Source organism: Macaca nemestrina, chromosome 7, assembly GCF_043159975.1.
Source record: "Macaca nemestrina isolate mMacNem1 chromosome 7, mMacNem.hap1, whole genome shotgun sequence".
Classification (NCBI taxonomy): Eukaryota; Metazoa; Chordata; class Mammalia; order Primates; family Cercopithecidae; genus Macaca; species Macaca nemestrina.
This window is the reverse complement of record NC_092131.1, coordinates 138,514,867-138,534,168: the sequence shown is the minus strand read 5'-3', so window position 1 is coordinate 138,534,168 and position 19,302 is coordinate 138,514,867. Positions and strand designations below refer to the sequence as shown.

The 19,302-nt window shown below is 45.2% G+C and overlaps 2 protein-coding genes and 2 long non-coding RNA genes across 11 annotated transcripts in view; 2 read left to right on the top strand and 2 right to left on the bottom strand.

Moving 5' to 3' along the window:
- LOC139364453 (uncharacterized) overlaps positions 1-6,068 on the bottom strand; it is a 33,750-nt gene extending 27,682 nt beyond the window's left edge. The window contains exon 1 of one of the 2 annotated variants that reach the window (XR_011626450.1): positions 6,026-6,068. This is a non-coding gene — a long non-coding RNA (uncharacterized lncRNA). The remainder of the gene's footprint in view (positions 1-6,025) is intronic. The other variant, XR_011626449.1, reaches the window with a different exon arrangement.
- Positions 1-11,798, top strand: part of LOC105488850 (ubiquitin specific peptidase 3) — an 88,749-nt gene extending 76,951 nt beyond the window's left edge. For all 5 annotated transcript variants that reach the window (XM_011753323.3, XM_011753347.3, XM_011753340.3 and 2 more), the window contains 5 exons: positions 5,508-5,626; positions 5,899-6,012; positions 6,141-6,208; positions 7,907-11,083; positions 11,594-11,798. In XM_011753323.3, coding sequence (XP_011751625.1) covers positions 5,508-5,626; positions 5,899-6,012; positions 6,141-6,208; positions 7,907-8,072 — 467 coding nt within the window. In that variant the 3' untranslated portion in view covers positions 8,073-11,083; positions 11,594-11,798. The remainder of the gene's footprint in view (positions 1-5,507; positions 5,627-5,898; positions 6,013-6,140; positions 6,209-7,906; positions 11,084-11,593) is intronic.
- Positions 10,918-17,897, bottom strand: LOC105488897 (uncharacterized). Of its 3 annotated transcripts, XR_011626448.1 has the most exons (5): positions 17,722-17,897; positions 16,346-16,434; positions 12,925-13,185; positions 11,860-11,951; positions 10,918-11,043 (listed from the first exon to the last, which is right to left on the bottom strand). It is a non-coding gene; the product is annotated as an uncharacterized lncRNA (long non-coding RNA). The 3 variants fall into 3 exon arrangements; XR_011626446.1 differs by lacking the exon at positions 12,925-13,185 and having other exon boundaries at positions 17,722-17,888; XR_011626447.1 differs by lacking the exons at positions 12,925-13,185; positions 17,722-17,897 and adding an exon at positions 17,391-17,713.
- On the top strand, positions 13,183-18,581 carry LOC105488922 (F-box and leucine rich repeat protein 22). The gene is made up of 2 exons (XM_071101227.1): positions 13,183-14,881; positions 17,829-18,581. The coding sequence occupies exons 1-2, from the start codon at positions 14,364-14,366 to the stop codon at positions 18,169-18,171; spliced, it is 861 nt and encodes a 286-aa protein (XP_070957328.1). The 5' UTR covers positions 13,183-14,363; the 3' UTR covers positions 18,172-18,581.
- Positions 18,582-19,302: the final 721 nt, after the last annotated feature.

Genomic DNA, 19,302 nt, shown 5'->3' with positions numbered 1-19,302 from the left:
GGGAGGATTGCTTGAGCCTCGGAATTTGAGGCTGCAGTGAGCTATTTTACACTCCAGCTGGGTGACAGAGGAAGACCTTGTCTCTTAAAACAATTTTTAAAAAAAAATTGTCGTAAAATATACATAGAATAAAATGTAACATTTTAACTGTTTTAAGTGTGTAATTCAGTGGCATTAAGCATACCCAGAATATTATACAACCATTACTACTTCTAAAAATTTGTCATCCTAAACAGAAACTCTGTACCCATTAAACAGTAACTCATTATTTTTCCTCTCTTATTCTCAGTAACTCTTATTCTACACTCTGAATTTTGTCTATTCTAGGCACCTCATATTAAGTGGAATCATACTGTATTTATCCCTTTGTGATTGACTTAGCATATTTTCAGGGTTCATCCATGTTGTAGCATATCTCAGAATTTACTTCCTTTTTGAGGCTTAATATTCTCCTGTATGTATAGACTGCATTCTGTTCATCCATTCATCTGTTGACACTTGGGTTGTTCCCACCTTTTGGCTATTACAAATAATGCTGCTATGAACACTGGTGTACATGTATCTAAGTTCCTGCTTCCAGTTCTTTTGGGTATATACCTAAGAGTGGAATTGCTGGATCATAATTCTGTTTAACTTGTTGAGTTACTGCCAAATTTTTCCACAGTGGCTATACCATTTTACATTCCCACCAGCAAGGTACAACGGTTTTTCTGTTTGTTTGTTTTTTCGAGATGAAGTCTTGCTCTGTTGCCCAGGCTGGAGTGCAGTTGTGTGATCTCAGCTCACTGCAACCACCACCTCCCAGGTTCATCATGCCATTCTCCTGCCTCAGCCTCCCAAGTAGCTGGGACTACAGGCACCTGCCACCACGCCCAGCTAATTTTTTGTATTTTTAGTAGAGACGGAGTTTCACCATGTTAGCGAGGATGGTCTCGATCTCCTGACCTCGTGATCTACCCGCCTCAGCCTCCCAAAGTGCTGGGACTACAGGCATGAGCCACCGTACCTGGCTGGTACAATGGTTTTAATTTCTCCACTTTCTAGCTAACACGTTATTTTCTGCTTTTGTTTTTGTCTTTTAAAAACAGCCATCCTAGTAACTGTGAAGTAGTATGTCACTATGGTTTTGATTTGCATTTCCCTAGTAATTAGTGATGTCGAACATTTTTATGTGTCTGTTGGTCATTTGTGCCTCTTTGTAGAAAAGTCTATTAAAGTCCTTTCCCCATTTTTGAATCAGTTTGTTGTTGTCGTTGAGTTTAGTAATTAGTGATGTTGAGCATCTTTTTATGTGTTTATTGGTCATTTGTGCTTCTTTGGAGATATGTCTATTAATGTCCTTTGCCCATTTTTGAATCAGTTTGTTGTTGAGTTTTAGGAGTTCTTCATATATTGTGGCCATTAATCCCTTATCCAGATACATGATTTGCAAATATTTTTCTCCCATTCTGTGGTTTCTCTTTATAGTGTCCCTTAATACACAATTTTTTAATTTTGATAAAGTTCAGCTTATCTATTTTTTCTTTTGTTGCCTGTGCTTTGGGTGTCATATCAAAATCATTGCCAAATCTAATGTCATGGAGCTTTTTCCCTATGTTTTCTTCTAAGAGTTTTATAGTTTTAAGACTTACGTTTCAGACCTTTGATCTATTTTAATTTTTGTATATGGTGTAACTGTCCAACTTAATTCTTTTGCATGTTGATATCCAGTTTCCCCAGCACCATTTGTTGAAAAGATGGTCCTTTCCCCATTGAGTAGTCTTGTCATTCTTGTCAAAAATCAGTTGACTGTATATGTAAGAGTTTATTTCTTTTTTTTTTTTTTTTTGAGACGGAGTCTCGCTCTGTAGCCCAGGCTGGAGTGCAGTGGCCGGATCTCAGCTCACTGCAAGCTCCGCCTCCCGGGTTCACGCCATTCTCCTGCCTCAGCCTCCCGAGTAGCTGGGACTACAGGCGCTGCCACCTCGCCCGGCTATTTTTTGTATTCCTTAGTAGAGATGGGGTTTCACCGTGTTAGCCAGGATGGTCTCAATCTCCTGACCTCGTGATCCGCCCATCTCGGCCTTCCAAAGTGCTGGGATTACAGGCTTGAGCCACCGCGCCCGGCCAAGAGTTTATTTCATTGGTCTGTATGTCTGTTCTTATGTCAGTGCCATACTGTTTGATTACTGTACCTTTGTAGTAAGTTTTAAAATCAAAAGTGTGAGTCCTATAACTTTTTTGTTCTTTTTCAGAATTGTTTTGGCTATTCAGGATTCCTTAAGAGTCCATGTGAGTTTTAGGATGGGTTTTCTATTTCTGCAAAAATTTCTATTGGGATTTTGATAAGAATTGCACTGAATCTGTGGATTGCTTTGGGTAGTAATAATCATGTTAACAACATCAAGTCTTCCAATCTATGAATGCAGGATGTCTTTAAAATTTTATTTCAGCAATGTTTTGTAGTTTTCAGGTATAAGTCTTTTGTCTCCTTAAATGTATTCCTAAGTATTTTATTCTTTTTGATGCTACTATAAATGAAATTATCTTAATTTCCTTTTTGGAAATACCTAACAATGAATACATTGTCAGTGTGTAGCAATGCAACTAACTTTTGTATGTTGATTTTGTATCCTGTCTTTTCATTCTCTTGAGAGTATCTTTTACAGAGCAAAAATTTTTAATTGTAATGAAGTCTAACTTATAAATCCTTCTTTCATGGATTATGCCTTTGGTGTTGCATCTAAAAAGCCATTGCCAAACCCAAGGTCATCTGGATTTTTTCCTATGTTCTGAAAGTTTTATACCTTTGATCTATTTTTAGTTTTTGTGGAGGGAATAAAAGGTCTGTGTCTAGATTTTTTTTTTTTTTTTTTGGCCTGTGAATGTCCAGTTCTAGTACCATTTGTTGAAAATACTATCCATTCTCCATTGTATTGTCTCTGCTCCTTTGTCAAAGGCAGTTGACTATATTTGTATGAGTCTATTTCTGGGTGCTCTATTCTCTTCCACTGATCTGTTTTCTTTCTTTCGCCAGCACATTGTCTTGGTACATAGCTTTGTAATAAGTTAAGTTGGGTAATATCAGTCTTTCAATTTTGTTCTTCTTCAATGTTGTATTTGCTATTCTTGGTCTTTTGCCTTTCCATAATAAACTTTAATTTTGTCACCATCCACAAAATAATTTGCTGGTTTGAGATTGCACTGAATCTATAGATGAAGTTGGGAAGAACTGACATCAATAGTGAGTCTTCCTATCCATGAACACAGGATGTCTTTATGTCTTTTAAAATTTCTTTCAGCAACATTTCATAGCTTTCAGGCACAGTTAATTTTTTTGTAACTGTAGGGTTTTTTACATGAGATCATGTGATCTGTCAACAGAGATAATTATACTTTTTCCTTTTCATTTTGGATGTTTTTTTTCTTACCTAGTTGCTTTAGCTAAAACTTCCAATATTATGTTGAACAGAAGTGGCAAAAGCAAGCATCCTTGTTTTCCTGATCTTAGAGGAAAAGTTTTCAGTCTTTCACCATTGAGTGTGATGTTCACTGTGGGTTTTCATATATGGCCTTTGTCATGTTGAAGTTCTCCTTTTTCTAGTTTGAGTGTTCAAATGATGATTTTAAATGTGGAAAATTCTGTTTCCTTTCCTCGTTTCTTATTCTCCCTATGACCCGCCCTGTCCCCGCCAAGGCCATAGCTTTTTACATGATGTAACAAATACTTGCTGATGAAAGCATCTATGACTTCACCTGCAGAGCTCACAAGTACCATAGTGATCAGTCTGAAGGGATTATCAGTGCCAGCCAGCCAGTCTGCTGTGTAGTTAGTGCTCTTTGTAGCCAGAGATGTGGGACTTGGGAGGCTCCTGAGAACAACATTTGAGTGTAGAGTCTGAGACTTTCTTCAGGAAATGTAATGTCAAAATATAATATATCCTTTCCCAGGAACCATCCTTGACATAAAATAGCAGGTTGAGCAGGTTGGCAATTCTAGTATTTGTGGAAAATTGAGGAAAGAATGGTAACTGTCCACTGGAGGTCGAGAAAGGTTCAAAGAAAGAAGTGAGAATTGAGTTGTAGGGAGGCAGGCATAGGATGTGCCTTCTAGGTACTGGGATCAGGCAACAAAGGCATATTCAAGACTTTTGTCTAGTCCTCTGCCACACCTTGCCTCCACTAACTTTCCCTGAAAGGGCGCCGTCTGCTACTGTCACAGACACAAAGGCTGACTATGGCTTGGAAACTTGAGTACAGAGACAAGAGTGCTTTTCTGTACACAGCTAGGTTTCTGCTTGCTACCCAACTGTAAACTAATACATTAAAGATACATACATGCTCTGTAAAGACAAATGATTAACATAAAAGTCAGGATAATGGCTACTTCTGGGCAGAGGAAGGGGAATTATTTTTGGTAAGAAGCACATGGCCGCACAGGTTGCCCACTGCACAACTCTAGGAGAGGCCATGCACAGAGACCCTGGCTCCTTGAGTACTCGAGAAAATCCAAGTGTGGGGTCCATAGGCATTCATATTTTTCTACAGAATAACGTGCGTTTTATGTAGATTTATGACTATCTGATTGCATCAGGAATTGGCAAAGGGGCCAGAGAGTAAATACAGTAAGTCTTCATTTAATGTCATCAGTAATTTCTTGGAAACTGCAAGTTTAAAGCAAAATGACATACAGCAGCTCCTGAAGTAACAGTTTCCTTTAACGTTTAGTTATAACATTGATGAGAAAAAAATTGCTTCACATAGTCACATTTTTCAAGAACCTGTCATGACATGAAGTGAGGACTTGCTGTGTTTTAGGCTTTGCACCACATAAGATCTCTGCCCCAGTGACTCAGTTTGGTGTAGTGTAAAAGCAGCCAGACAGTAATGTAAACAAATGGGCATGGCTGTGTTCCAGTGAAACTTTATTTACAAAACCAGGTGGCTGGCTGGATGTTTTAGGGCTGTAGTTTACTAAACCCCAGGTTACACAATTACATCTTTAAACGAAAAAAAAATGTAGCTGTGATTTATCTAGGAACTGAGAGTAGAGAGTCTGGACAGAGAATGTTGATAGCATAGCCTTCTGTGATCTATGTTGATTTTTAAATGATCTAAATTTGACTTTTTTTTTTTTATGAGCTTGGAGCTTTGTCCTCTATCATGTAACATATTGACAGAAAACCACAATTGAAACTTTAAATTCATCAGGAAACCATTTTATCAGAATTATCCAGATGAATTTTCATTAATAGTAAAACCAACACAATTGATCACCAGATGTCAGGCATGATGCCAGGTGCTTTACACATGTTATTTGTCTCCCTTACAATAGTTCTTCAAAGTAGGTATTGTTTTTTGTCTCCAGTTTGCAACTGAGAAAGGTTAACTTTTCTAAGGTCGTATAGCTAATAAAGCTGAGATTTTAAACCTGCGTCATTCAGCTTCAAAGTTCAGTCTTTTTTCTACAGTACATTGGCTCTATAAAAGGTATCTTGTTTTAATGCTGCCAAAATCAATTTGTTTAGATTGTCTTCGCAGTTTTACTGACTTAGAAGAACTTGATGAGACAGAGTTATATATGTGCCATAAATGCAAAAAGAAACAAAAGTCCACAAAAAAGTTTTGGATTCAAAAACTACCCAAGGTGAGTGTTGAATTTTGAGTTACGAAGCAATTTCAAGGGAAAAATGCTTGACTGCTAAGACTATGTCTATAACTTTACACTATGTGAACTGCTCTGTATGTCTCTAGGATTTTCAGTAAAAGCTAAACCCTTTACAGAATGAATGCATAAGGTATGCATGGAAGAATGATTGAGAGGGCAGCTAAAATGTTATTTACTGAACTGATAGTAGTATCAAACTTTGAAAAGTAACTTAGGTGTTCACAATCTTTGACCTCATCTCTGTCCTCCAGGTGCTATGCTTACATTTGAAAAGATTTCACTGGACAGCATATTTAAGAAATAAAGTTGATACATATGTAGAATTTCCATTGAGAGGCCTAGACATGAAATGCTACTTACTAGAGGTAAGGTGGTTACCTTTTTAGCATGGTGAAAAAATGGCTCTTCAGTAAGATTGTCATCACACGGAGAGGCTAGAGGTCATTGACATACTGATGTCATTGACCACTGCTCCTTCTTCCTTGTTCTGTAGCCTGAGAACAGTGGCCCGGAGAGCTGCCTGTATGACCTCGCCGCTGTGGTGGTGCACCATGGTTCCGGGTGAGTACAACAGCTAGCTTCTGGTGGGTGGGAATACCTGGTGGCCAGCCTAATGCTGCAGTTTTGTACCACTCTTGATATTTCTCCCTAAAAAATGGATTCAGATAAAGTAGGTGAAATTTCCTTCAGTTTTGCTGTAGAAGAGTACTCTTGAGATGATGTTGTGAAGCCTTAAGGGAAGGTAAATAAAAGTGAAATGGAGAATGGTTCATTTGAACCCAGTATTTAGAACCCAGTCTATTTGTCCACAGACTCCAAAGTTGCTTATTTCTTTACCAATTGAAATTTAAATGGGGCAAGAGGGGAAATTATTTGGAATAACTTACTCCATGTCATCTACTGTAAAGATTCATTTTAAGTCTTATTAAATAACACTATTTTTTTTCCCTAAAAGTTTGTATTAGGGGTCTAACCTGGTTTTTGGTCTGAGAGTTGCTATTCTACCTTCAAACTTAAGACTACTATATGTGTGCAAACGACTATCCATGTTGAAAATCCTTTTCCCGCACAGCTGTGAGATCAATAAAGTAACATCTACACTCACATAGTGTTATGAAGGACAAGTCTGATTCTCACTACTTTATAGGCGCATGGCTTTTTTCCCTTTGGAAGTATGTAGGATCCTCTATCTTTGGACTTAAACATCATCAAATGTATTCCTGCTTGGCAGTTGGTAGGGACACTTTTAGTTTGGTGCCTTCAGCTCATGAAAATGTTTATACTGTAGGTCTGAACCCATTCTTTGTTCTCTGTACCTTCCTATTATATGCATAGTGAATTTCCTGGATCTCTCTTCCACATGTCTTAAATACTCTTTAATGATTTCTGTCTCTGTTTCTAAGGACTGCCATGGCCTACTTTTCCAAATCACCAATTTGGGTTTCATCTGTATCCAAATAAAAGATGAGCTCCTCCATGAAATATTTATATTACATCAATCACATTTTTCTGACAACTTTTTCATAACAGCCTATTCTTGTTTTATGATTGCACTATCTTTTTGAAACTATTAGCACTAATTAAAAAATTTAAAGTTCCCCTAGGTTTTCTGCATTCAATTCCTCAGGGTTGATCGCTTTACTTGTTCTTCCTGGTATTTCTTTCCTCTCAAAAATTTGATTTTGTAGGCATGCAAAAGGCTTAAATATTTTTAAAATTTGGTTTTGGTGGTTTATTCTGAATCTTAGTAAATGATGAGATGGATCTTTATTGTTTAAATAGGGTTTTGCTGGCAGTTACGAAGGTCTGTTCTACCTGCAGGCCTTCTGTCTTTCTTGGAGGGCTGACTCTAAGGTTCCGTGTGTGAGTGGGTGGGTCATGCTGATCGGGGAGAGCCCCGATGACCACGGTGTCAGAGAAGGGTGCCCTTCTTTGTTAAGCTTAGTTTTTTCCTAAGATTCTGATGGGAAAACCTGGTACGTAGTTTTCCATGTTTCCATAGGCCTTGACCTGTGCTCGTTAGGTTGAGAGTTCCTCCTCTGTATTTTCTCCATTAGTCCAGGGCCATCTGCTTTGCATTGTAGCAAACCCTCGATTTCTGGTCAGTTTGGAGGAAGGTAAAAACATGAGTTTAGTAAGCATCTTAAATCAAAAGTCTAGGATGTATTCTTACTAAAATTTAAATCTAACATTATGTAGTTTACAGGTCTTTTTGTGATTTCTGAGGTCTTTTTTTCCTTTGGTCTTTTGCCTTTACAGGGTTGGTTCTGGACATTACACAGCATACGCAACTCACGAAGGCCGCTGGTTCCACTTCAATGACAGTACTGTAACACTGACTGACGAGGAGACTGTGGTGAAGGCAAAGGCCTACATCCTTTTCTACGTGGAACGCCAGGCCAAAGCTGGATCAGATAAACTTTAATACCTCCTCCAAATCATCATTCATCAACCATACCAGAGAAACATTTCCAGTTTTCCACAAATACTTGATCCAAGATTTAATTTCATTATGCACTTTTCAATTTCCTATTTTGGGTTTAGTTTTGTCAATGGTAGTGAGTTACTGAACATGGGCACCAACTAATTTTGTTGTTGTTCTACCAGAAAACCTCAGCAGACGTTTTGATTTGCTGCTTTAGTTGTAATAATTCAATTTTTATATGTAGTTTTAAGAACTTAGTCTTATTTGACTTTTTTATTTTATGTTAATGTTTTCAGTTCTCACTATGAGGCACATTTACATCAATGCTTTTGTTCCTCTCACATGCTGAAAGCAAGATATGTTCCTTATTGTGAAGAGTGACACAACTGCCTGCTGTCTTTTCACAGCTGTAATGGAGATCAGGTTGTCTCTAAATCAAGGATCATGTGTGCACACAACTTGTGGCCCACAAAATTTCACAGTGACTGCTGAGTAATCATTCTTTTTGCCTGTAAAAGATAACAAAGGGCATCATTAAGTAGACCAGGTAATTACTGCTTGTCTCTCAAGGCTGCTGTTTATCAGCACTAACTAAATAAATTTGTTGGTTCAGTTGTACTTGTCCTGCAAATACAAGAATTACTGTCTTTGTTGGTTTTTTGGTTTTGGGGCGTACTTGTTTGCGGGGAGGTAAGATGGGAGTAAAGACCAAATACATGTAATGTTTAAAAAAATGTTGTGACTCACTGACATGGTATAGGTGTTACAGTGAGGTAAAGCCATGGTGTCTGCCTCCTTTTTGAATCAGTCTCTCATTCCCCCTTAGTTGTAGCACTGGAAGTCACGGCATGTCCATTTTAGACTTGTGTTTGGCACCTGAGTCTGAGGTGTGAGCCTCTGGGATTTACTTGGCTCATCACCTGCACTTCAGTTTATCACTGGGGGTGTGCTTCCACCGGAGGACATTTAGAATCTCTGCTGCTCTGGGTTTTAACACCTCTCACTGGCCTATCCTGAGAGGAGAAGTTGAAAGTATTCTCATTTTGAGTAAGGAGAGTTTTCATTTTGTTTTTTGGGGGTTTTTTTGGAGACAAGAATCTCGCTCTGTTGGCCAGGCTAGAGTGCAGTGGCATGGGCTCAGCTCACTGCACCCTCAGCCTCCTGAGTAGCTGGGATTACAGGTGCCCACCACTACACCTGGCTATTTTTTTTTTTTTTTTTTTTTTTTTGGATTTTTAGTAAAGACAGGGGTTTACCACGTTGGCTAGGATGGTCTCGAACTCCTGACCTCAGGTGATCTGCCCACCTCACCACACCACACCCAGCCAGTTTTGTTTTTAAAAAATAGATTTAACTCAAATTCAAATTTGGAAACAGAATTCCAATTAAAGAAAGCAGTTGTAGTTTCTACAAGTGTTCTAAGACAGTCCTTTGATTTTTTTTTTTTTTTTTTTTTTGGTTGTGGGGGCGTTGGTAGATGTAGCCTACCAATTCTCCACAAGGAACAAAATGTATCTTGTATTAAGCCAATAAAACTTTCAGACTTTTTTTTTTCTTTTTTTAGATGGAGTCTTACTCTGTCCCTCAGGTTGGAGCGCAGTGGCATGATCACAGCTCACTGTAGCCTCAACCTCCCAGGCTCAAGCTATCCTCCCACTTTAGCCTCGAAGTAGCTGGCACCACCACACCCAGCTAATTTTTAATATTTTTACTGGAGATGGGGTTTCACCATGTTGCCCAGGCTGGTCTTGCACTCCTGGGCTCAAGTGATCTACCCGCCTTGGCTTCCCAAGGTGCTGGGATTACAGGCATGAGCCACCACACCCAGCCTGTTCTATTAAAAACATCTTGATCATTTTTTATTTTTAAGTTTATGAATGTAAGAACAGTCTGATGGCTTTCCCTCAGGTTGGGTATCTGAAGTTGTGGGATCAGATGTAGCTCCATTTCCATTTTAATATTAACTGGATAAATCCCACATCTTCCCAGAACACATCTGCTAAACGCTTTAAGATGACAAGGAGCAAATTGCAATTATGTGTAAACTTATATCATCCAGTACAATGGCCCCTAGCCACATGTGATTGAAATTGAAATTAGAAACTCAGTGCCTTCAGTCACACTAGCCACATTTCAAGTGCTCAGCACCCGCAGACAGCGTAGGACAGTGCTGCTCTAAATTTTCACTCCAAAGAATAAAGCTTTGCCATCATGTTTAGGTCTTACAACTTGGAGTCCTAAAAGATAATAGGGAAATGTGTGCTTAAGTTAATTTACAGTGCTAAATTACATTAGGTTAAACTGTATGAAACTCTGCTATTTGACGAGTTCTGATCTACAAAAATGACAGCTCCAACCTGATCTGATGTATCACACATTAACACCACATCTAATTGAACCTAAAATGTGAGTGTCTCCTGTGATCGTGCGAAGTATCTCCTATGAATCCGGGCTCTTTTGCTTAGAAGGTAGACAGCTGAAACCTCTAGCATTGATCCTTCCATCTTCAGTCTCTGAATGGGCAGCTGTTGAACAGTAAGGGCCTGGGCAGAGTTGATGGTGAAAAAAAGCTGTATTTTTATACCAAATGGAACTTTAGCAACATTGGACTACTTTGTCGGGCAGAGTGGTCTTCAGACAGGTGATGCTGTTGGCTTAAGAGATGAACACGTCTTCTCTCTGAATTTGTTTTTATTGGTTGGTTTTACTTGAACAGAAGCATTTGAATGGTATGAAGATTCTTTAGAAAAGTGATTGGATCCATTTGAATTGTGCACTTGAACACCAGTGATGTAAATGTGCCTATTGTATTTTAATTTTTAACTGTGTAGCCTTACCACACCTATTTTGAAAGCTGATCTTTTGTGCTCTTCAGGGCTTTTCCCGTGTGCCATGTTGTCTCCAGCAATATATGTGGCTTCTCGCTCAGAGCTTCTGCTGAGGCAGGGCCTCGCACTGAGTCACATGGCTCCTTGGAACAAGAAAACTTTCTCAGAAGTCCTCCCACACAGGTGGGTGATAGAAACAGTTTGTGGCAACACAAATCTCTCTCCATGGTGGAGAAACCTTTGCTTATCCACTGTATTCTACTCAGTGTATAGTGATGACAAATATGCTAGAATTAAACCAGTCAAGTATACTGGCCCAGAGTGAGTGTTAAATGTGTATCTCACCTGTGGAACCTACTCAGCAGCTTGGTTTCTGGGGTTGGGGACATATTTATTTCTTAAAGCCAAACCTCTCCTTCATTGGTTTAGTGTACATAAGTCTATTTAGATACACTTATCCCACTTTAATCTCCACCAGCCCCTAAACTCTCTCCTGTACCCTCTGTTGCTGAAGTGGCCTCTTCACTTGGGCCCTGGAAAAGCCCATGGAAAAAGTCTGTTCCTGCAGCCAAGGCCTGGGTCCCAGGTGACTAGGAGTAGCCATAGGCAGGCGAGGAAAAAGTGGGCATGTGGTGTCGTCTGTAGTCCAAGGTCTCTGCGTCTCGTCAGTGGGTGCAATGCCTTCCCCCTCAGGTGTGAGCGTGATGGACTCTAGACTGCCTTCCATGAGCGTTGGTCATGCTGTGATGTCATCATTTTCCATTAAAACCCAGTGTGTATGATGCCAAGAAGATTAATTGTGCAAGTGACTGATTCATTTAAATTGTAATCACATCCCTTTTCTGCTTCACCAACCTGAACTGTTTTAAAAAGTATCATTAAAAGTCTGTTCTCTTTCCTTTTGACTTATTTCTGAACACCTTTTTTCAGTGGAGCCACATAAATGATGATGTACTTACTCAACTTGTGGGCCTCCTCAGTCAACAGGTAGGAAGATCTTACAGAATCCCCACGATTTGGAGCTGCTGTACCTGGAACAGGATGAAGTGACCTGTACGGGCAAAGTGATGGCCGGGAGATTAGTGCCTGCAGTCAGGTGCCTGAGGTCCCACTCACCCTTGCTCAGTGAAATCACCTCAGCCTCTTGTGACTACTGATCTTACAAAAATGAGGCCCCTTCCCTCCCCTTTAGAGCTAGACTGTACCCTGAGGCATGAGTTTTGGGGTTCTGAGCAAAGGATATTGGTCATCTTTTAAGGTAAAACAGGCAAATAACTGTTAAATAAACATCCTGCTTACAGTTAAGTTCCTGTAGACTACCTCTCTGCCCCCATGCCTCTTGCAGACGGAACCCTGTTTTGACATTCGTCCTTTGCCTGTTCTTGTCAGTCTTCTAAAATTGAAGACACAGGTCCCTGCAGTTCAAACTGTTATGCGTCCTTTCCATGGGGCACATTCTCTTTTGGCAGCTGTGCTGGTCAGAGGCTGCATGGTTGCTGTCCCTGCTGCCAAACCGCCTAGCTCTGGACAAGGCCAAAGGGGCAGAGCTTCGTCACCTCCTCTGGCTGTGCCTCAGACCCTCTGCAGCATGCAGGAGCATGTTCCCCCCGGCCCTGGTAGTCCAGGATGCTTCCTGCAGCCTACCTGGAGCGGCAGCAGAGAGGCGAGGCTCTAAATGTGCTCCCTGCCAATCTTTTGCCATTCCAGCAGGGCTGCAGTAGTGCAACGTGGAAGCCACGCTGAAGCAGTGGCTCTTACTCAGTGGAAGGCACAAGTACCGCTCTGGCCTTGCAAGAAGTTGAAAGAACCACCTATTCCTAAGGGCCAACCCTCTGAAAAGCATTGGTTTGCGGAGGATTGGGGAGGGAAAGTGAAGATAATGCAGCTTTCTAATAACACCACCTGTGGCACTGCAGCATCCATTTTACGTGGAGAAGTACACCTAGACAGAGCCTAAACTAGGGTGTCAGCTGTGATTGAGAACCACATCGATGAGCTTGAAATAGCAGCAGTAGCTGGCTCACCTTCCTTGGGAAATGCTTCCTTTTGACTGTTCCTTGGTTGGTTTTTAAGAGAACCCCCGCTCCCCGCTGCACTTCATCTTGGCACGGTGGAGTAATGCAGGCACAGGGGCACCAGCTGAGGCTGGCTTCTCAGGAAAGCCACTGACAATGGCTACTTTCTTCTTTGCTTGACTGCCTTCTGCCTTTAAAGGCAAAGCTGCACCAGCCCTGACCAAACCTTAGTTCCAGAAGTGGGTTCAGCATAGGCTGCTTCATTTGTGTCTATGGGAAAACAAAAGGATTCCCATTCCCTCTTGTTCCAAATGGGAGAACAAGCAAAAGTAACCACTGAGGTGGTAGTCCCTGGGCTGACAGAGGAAAAACCGTTCTCTTCTCACTATTGCCTAGGCAGAACGTGGCCTGTACAGCTGCACCATATCAGCATCCCCCAAGCAAACCAAAAAACGCCTGGGATTCAAAGAAGGGAGTTAAGTTTGGGTCCTGGGTTTGGGAGTGAAGCAGCATGAGGAAACGGGTCTGCCATATCGTGAGGCCTCGGGTACTCAGGAAGGACAGTACCTCCAGGCAACCTGGCCTAGAGTTGAGTCAGAGAGCGCAGGGGTGGCCCCACTGGCTTCTCCAAGAGGGAACAGAGGGCACTCAGAGCGGATGGTGTGTGGTCAACTTAAAGGCAAAGATGGACTAAAATACTAAAATTGTTTCAAGCAGTTTCACATTAAGAGCTACCTCATCCATCCTGACATTTTGGGAAATACAGGTTATACACACACAGTAGAAGGCCTTACCAGTGAGAAAATGTAAAGCCAAGTAAATTTAAATTTAAAACACACACTCAGTACTGCTTGACCAAAACTACACAATCAACCACAAAACACCAATAAAACACAGACACACAACTTTGGAAAGAAGCTACTTCAGTAAAATCTTTTATGAAACAACTCAGGGTAAAAATCTAGCTGTTGGGGAGGCCAGGAAAATCCCCCTGCCTAGTGGCAGGCAGCAGGACTTGAAGGCCAACCAGCCTCGCCTGGAGACAATTACTGTATGGCACAAAACCACAGGAATGAGGCAGCAGCCATGTACTCTGCTCACAACTCACAGCTGTCACCCTTAGCTCTTCACACACAGGTTTCTTCCTAGTAAGGGTGGAGCAAAAGATTCCACACTGATGTACTAGAAAATCAACACAGTTAACATTGACAGTTAGACTCCTTCCCCGTGAGTAGAGACTGCAAAGCCAGACGGAGCTGGCCAGGCCACCGCCACTGCCACCGCCAATGAAAATGCCTTGGGAAAAGCCAAAAGTGCTTGCCGCTAAACACCATTGTCAGCTAAAGGGGAAAAAAATCCCTTTTAAGGAAAGTAACTTCAATAGGCTCCTTTTCTGCCAGGACCTCCAATCCCTCTGAACAGAAGCCGAACCACAGACTGCCGCACGTATGTCTGGGTCCTGGCTTTTCTTCCCTCACCCCTCCGCAGAGCTGCAGCACCAGTTGTTAGCCAAAAATAAACACCATTCCTCAACCATATATGTCCACCGGCCCAGAGCCGGGGAGGAGGAGAGCAGGCAGGTCAGCCCGTCCCCTGGCTGCAGCTGCACTCACATGTGGCCACTGCTCACCATGCACATAACCCAGCTCAACCGGGAGTGCCTGCTGCACCTCTTCTCCTTCCTAGACAAGGACAGCAGGAAGAGCCTCGCCAGGACCTGCTCCCAGCTCCACGACGTGTTTGAGGACCCTGCACTGTGGTCCCTGCTGCACTTCCGTTCCCTCACTGAACTCCAGAAGGACAACTTCCTCCTGGGCCCGGCCCTCCGCAGCCTCTCCATCTGTTGGCACTCCAGCCGCGTGCAGGTGTGCAGCATCGAGGACTGGCTCAAGAGTGCCTTCCAGAGAAGCATCTGCAGCCGGCACGAGAGCCTGGTCAATGATTTCCTCCTCCAGGTGTGCGACAGGTAGGCCACCTTGCCTCCTGAGCAGTGCTGGCCCCGCTAGCTCTGGCTTCCCTCTTGGGGGGCAGGGAAGAGCAAATTACGAGACCAATATGGCTCCACCTTTGGGGTGCCTCAGACTAGGCAGGCCCAAGGCAGACATCCAGACCCGCCCAAAGCATGGTCCCCAGGAGATGATAAAATCAAGAGGGAAACAATTGCTAATCCTCCTCTTAGCCTTACAGGTCCTGGAGCTGCTTCATGCAAACACCAAGAAGTGGGGCCTCCATACTGCTAGTCATTAAGTGCTGGGTGGGTCCAGCTGGGCCTGGATTTTCAAGGTCAGGCTCTGGGAAAAGGCTTCCAGATGCAGCAATCAGCTCACCCCTCCCTTAGGCCTAGCAAGCAGCCCCCGAGGCCTGGGAAACGATGCGGAGGGGAGAGGTGGGGGAGCCAGGGTGCTGGGGTCAGCTAAGCCAAACCAGACTCCAGGAGTAGATGAATTACTGAGTTACACAGTACTCCTAAGGAGGGTGACTTAGCCTAATTTCTCAAATTAGCAAACTGATGCTCCACGAGGTGGTGTGATTTGCCCAGTCTAGGGTTGCCAGGTTTTAGCAAATATATAGGCTGCCCAGTTAAATAGGAATTTCAGATAAACAGTGAATAATATTTTAGTATAAGTACATCCCAAGTACATCTTGTGTTCATCTGCTAACCCCACCCCAGACACAGACATAGACGCTGAACCACTAGGCCAGGCTCCCCCCACGGCCCCAGCCTCATGGGTATAGTGACCCAGGCAAGAACACGGAGCTACTCAACCAGCCTCTCACTGAGCCTCTGCCAGTCCTGTGCTGCCTTTGAGGAATAACACCCCCTTGATCACTTAGCAAACTGGGCCTGCTGCTCATGGAAAATTGGCTCAGCCAGTTTACTGCCACCCAAGTTCATAGTTGCTATTTGCTGGCAGCACTACAGGAGTGGAAGGAAACAGCGTCATGACCCCACCTTTCTTTTGAGCTGGGAGAAAACAGAAGATGGACTTGGGGCTGGGCCCTGACTGGACAAGGCCATTTTCATGGGCTTAACAAGGCCCAAGAATCAGACTAGAGAGTGATATGGCTAGGGGCGGGGCGGCGGGGGCGGCGGCGGAGCAGGGTGCGAATGGCAGAACATGTCCTGAAATTGTCCCATTCTTACTGTAAGAGAACCGAGCTTAATGCTCCAAACCTGCAGGTGTGAAGTGGACCTCCCAGGCCACTGTACTGATCAAGCAAGGGGCCCTGCTGTCACATAAAAAGCAAAAGGCTTTGCTGTCAGGGCTCTGCTGGGTCACCCAGTTCGTCCAACCATGTGATCCCAGCTCAAACATTTAAACTCTTGCAACCTCATTTCTCCTTCTGTAAAATGTGCTAAATTTTTCTTATCCGATAAGAGAATGACACAGTGGCACCTGGCACATAGTAGGTACGGAGGAACGCCTACCGAATCTGGTTCTTCTGGCACTCGGCTCAGGTCGGGAGGAACGGCTGAGGATGGCTGGGAGGGGAGACAGTCCGCTCTTTGTTTTTTCCCTGTATCAGAATTATTCCAAGATTCTTAGAGGAAAAGATCACCCAACACCTTTGAGGCTTAAACAGCTAATCCTTATAACCACCTTGAAGGTAACAATTCCTCCCACTTGACAAATGAGAAAGTGGCGCTCAGCAAGGTTCAGACATCTGTCCTGGGTTTGACAGCAAGTCAGTCACCGGCCAGTCCCTTGAGCTCCCTGGGCCAGTTTCTCCACTTACAAAACTAGGGGTGCAGAGGTTGACGGGGTGACTAACGAAGGCGCATGAACCTGAAGGAGGCCTGGGCTCGGTGTGACACCTGGCTGCGCCCAGCATATTTTAGTGCCTTACTTCCCACCCCAGGCACAAAGGAGCTGAGCTGGCCCAGCCAGGGGCAGTCACGGAGCTGCAGGGGGTGCTGAGGGGAAAGGGAAACGCTTCCCCAGTCCAGACTCTAGCTCCCTCTGGCTGCGCGGAGCCAAGGCCCCGGCCCATTAGTCGGTCCTTCTGGACTGGGAGCAGGCTGGTCCCGTTTGTTTCCAGGGAAAGCGGGTTATGACTGCCTGTGGAAGGCCCCGTTGCAGGCTCCTCCCAACCCCAGTGGTAGACATTATTCCCCCATGCAGAGCAAACGAAGGCTCTCTGAGTGACTGACACGGCGATAAGCCAAGTCTAACTTGGCTCAAGATCTTTTTTTTGTTGGGAGGGGCTGGTGAGGCTGCAGCAGAGAGTTCCCCCAAGCTTTCTGGGCAAGCCACCTGGGTGGGTGTCCCTGATTGTACCTGCTCAGGGCCTGCGTCTAGCTGCCTCCAATCCCTGCCCTTTTCCAGGCTGGTGGCCCAGGGGATGCAGAAACAGCTCTAGTCAACTAAGCTGAACCCGGACTCAATGCTGACGCGTGCCCCCACCGCCTCGAGGGTTGGGATGGGCCTGTCACTAAACCACCTCCAAGGAAACAAATCCCTCTTCCCACTCACGTCCCGCCGGGACATTCAGGGGCCTCAGGCTTGAAGCTAGACTGGAGCAGTCAGTCGCCACGCACCGCTCCCCTGCGAGGCAGCACATCCAGAGTGAAACAAAGAGACAAGGGCTGTGGCTCCCAGAACCGGCATTCCCTCTGTCCACAGCCGCCCCAGAACTCTGCTGGGCCGGGGTCAGGGCTTCCCACTAGGGCTCCCGAGGCTACGAGCCAAGAACCCACGCAAATGAAGGTACGGTGGGGTGCAGGGGCAGAAAGAACAGGGAAAATGGGTCGGCCAGAAAGTCGACGTGGAACCCTGCCGTGTCATCGCAGCCAAGTGTCTTCACCTCGCAGGGCCCGAGTCCTCCTCGGTAAATGAGTCCACCCAGTCCCCGGGGCGGTTGGGTGGCTTTAACAAGCCAGTGAGCCCCGGGTCACCGCACTCTCCTCACAGGTGCCCCAACCTGGCGTCTGTCACGCTGTCGGGCTGCGGCCACGTCACCGACGACTGCCTGGCCCGCCTGCTGCGCTGCTGCCCACGCCTGCGCGCACTGCGCCTGGAGAACTGCGCGCGCGTCACCAACCGCACGCTGGCGGCCGTGGCGGCGGACGGGCGCGCGCTGCAGACACTGCACGTGGACTTCTGCCGCAACGTGAGCGCGGCCGGCCTGCGCCACCTGCGCGCCGCGTGCCCGCGCCTAGCCCTGCGGGCAGAGCACAGCGCCGCCATGCTGCCCGACCAGCCCCCAAGCCCGCGCGCGCCTGCCGCGGCCCTCGGCAAGCTTCTGCCGCGCTAGACGCCGCCCCGCTGCGGCCCCCGGGGAAGGAGCGCAGCCTCAGACCGTCCTGGCTGCGAACCCAGCTCTTCCACCTTGCAGACCACCACCGCATCTTCTGAGCCTCATTTTCCCTGTCTGCACAGTGGGAATAAGAAAGCCTACCTCACGTTAAGATTTTATACATAGGATAAACCCAAGATTAAATGGATGTTTGGAAAACACTCGGCTGGTTCTCACTCAACACCACCTCCTTTCCCCTCTTGCTTACGCCCCAAGCTTTCTGCTGTGCGCTCCCCACGGCGGCGGGAGGCGCCTGCACCTTTCTCGGGGACTCTGATCGCCGTTGAATCGAAATCACCTCGGTGGGGAGGACCTGACCACTCGGAGTTCGCGGGCTTGCGCGCAGGGGTGACTGGGGCCAGGGCTGCCGCGCGCAGGGGTCTGGAGAGCCTCCGGGCGGAGCGACCCCGCGAGACTCGGTCGGCTCCCGGAGTGCCCTGGGGACCGCCGTCTCCAGGGCCCCCGGTAGTGATCTCGGTAAAGCAGGAGGAGGGGAAGCAGGGGCAGAAAGAGCCACCGAGCCGCTCCTCTTTGAGGTTTTGCCCGCACGCGCGGCTGCCTGCCCACCTTTCTTGGGGCGGATGCGCTCCCGGAGTGACCGCACTCGGGATTGTAGAAAGTTCGCTCCCAATTGTTGAATGCTTACATAAACTGCATAGTTATCCATATTTTCTACTGTTCTCATATCATAAGAGAAAAATAAATGATTTGGAAGAAAAAAAAAAGCCTCAAACATTTAAAAGCAAAATCAGCAGCCCTGGCTAAGCTTTTGATAATGGGACTATTATAAGCTGATGACAAGCTAGATTTTTCACCTGTTGGATTTGCTGGACGTGAACACAAGCCTGGGCTTCCAATTTCAATTTCAGGGCTGTAGTCACTGATGCGTCACATTTAGTGAAGGCTCTCGGCCTCCCCGCAGCCGCCTGGTCCTGGGTCACTGGGGAGGATTCTGGGTGGGTGGAAGAGGCGAGGAGCACTATGGGCGCTGCTCACACTCCGGCTCCACCCAGCACCAGCTGCGATAAAGCCCTTCACCCATCCAAGGCCAGGTGTTTCTTTGTGTGAAAGAGGAGCTTGATCCCTACT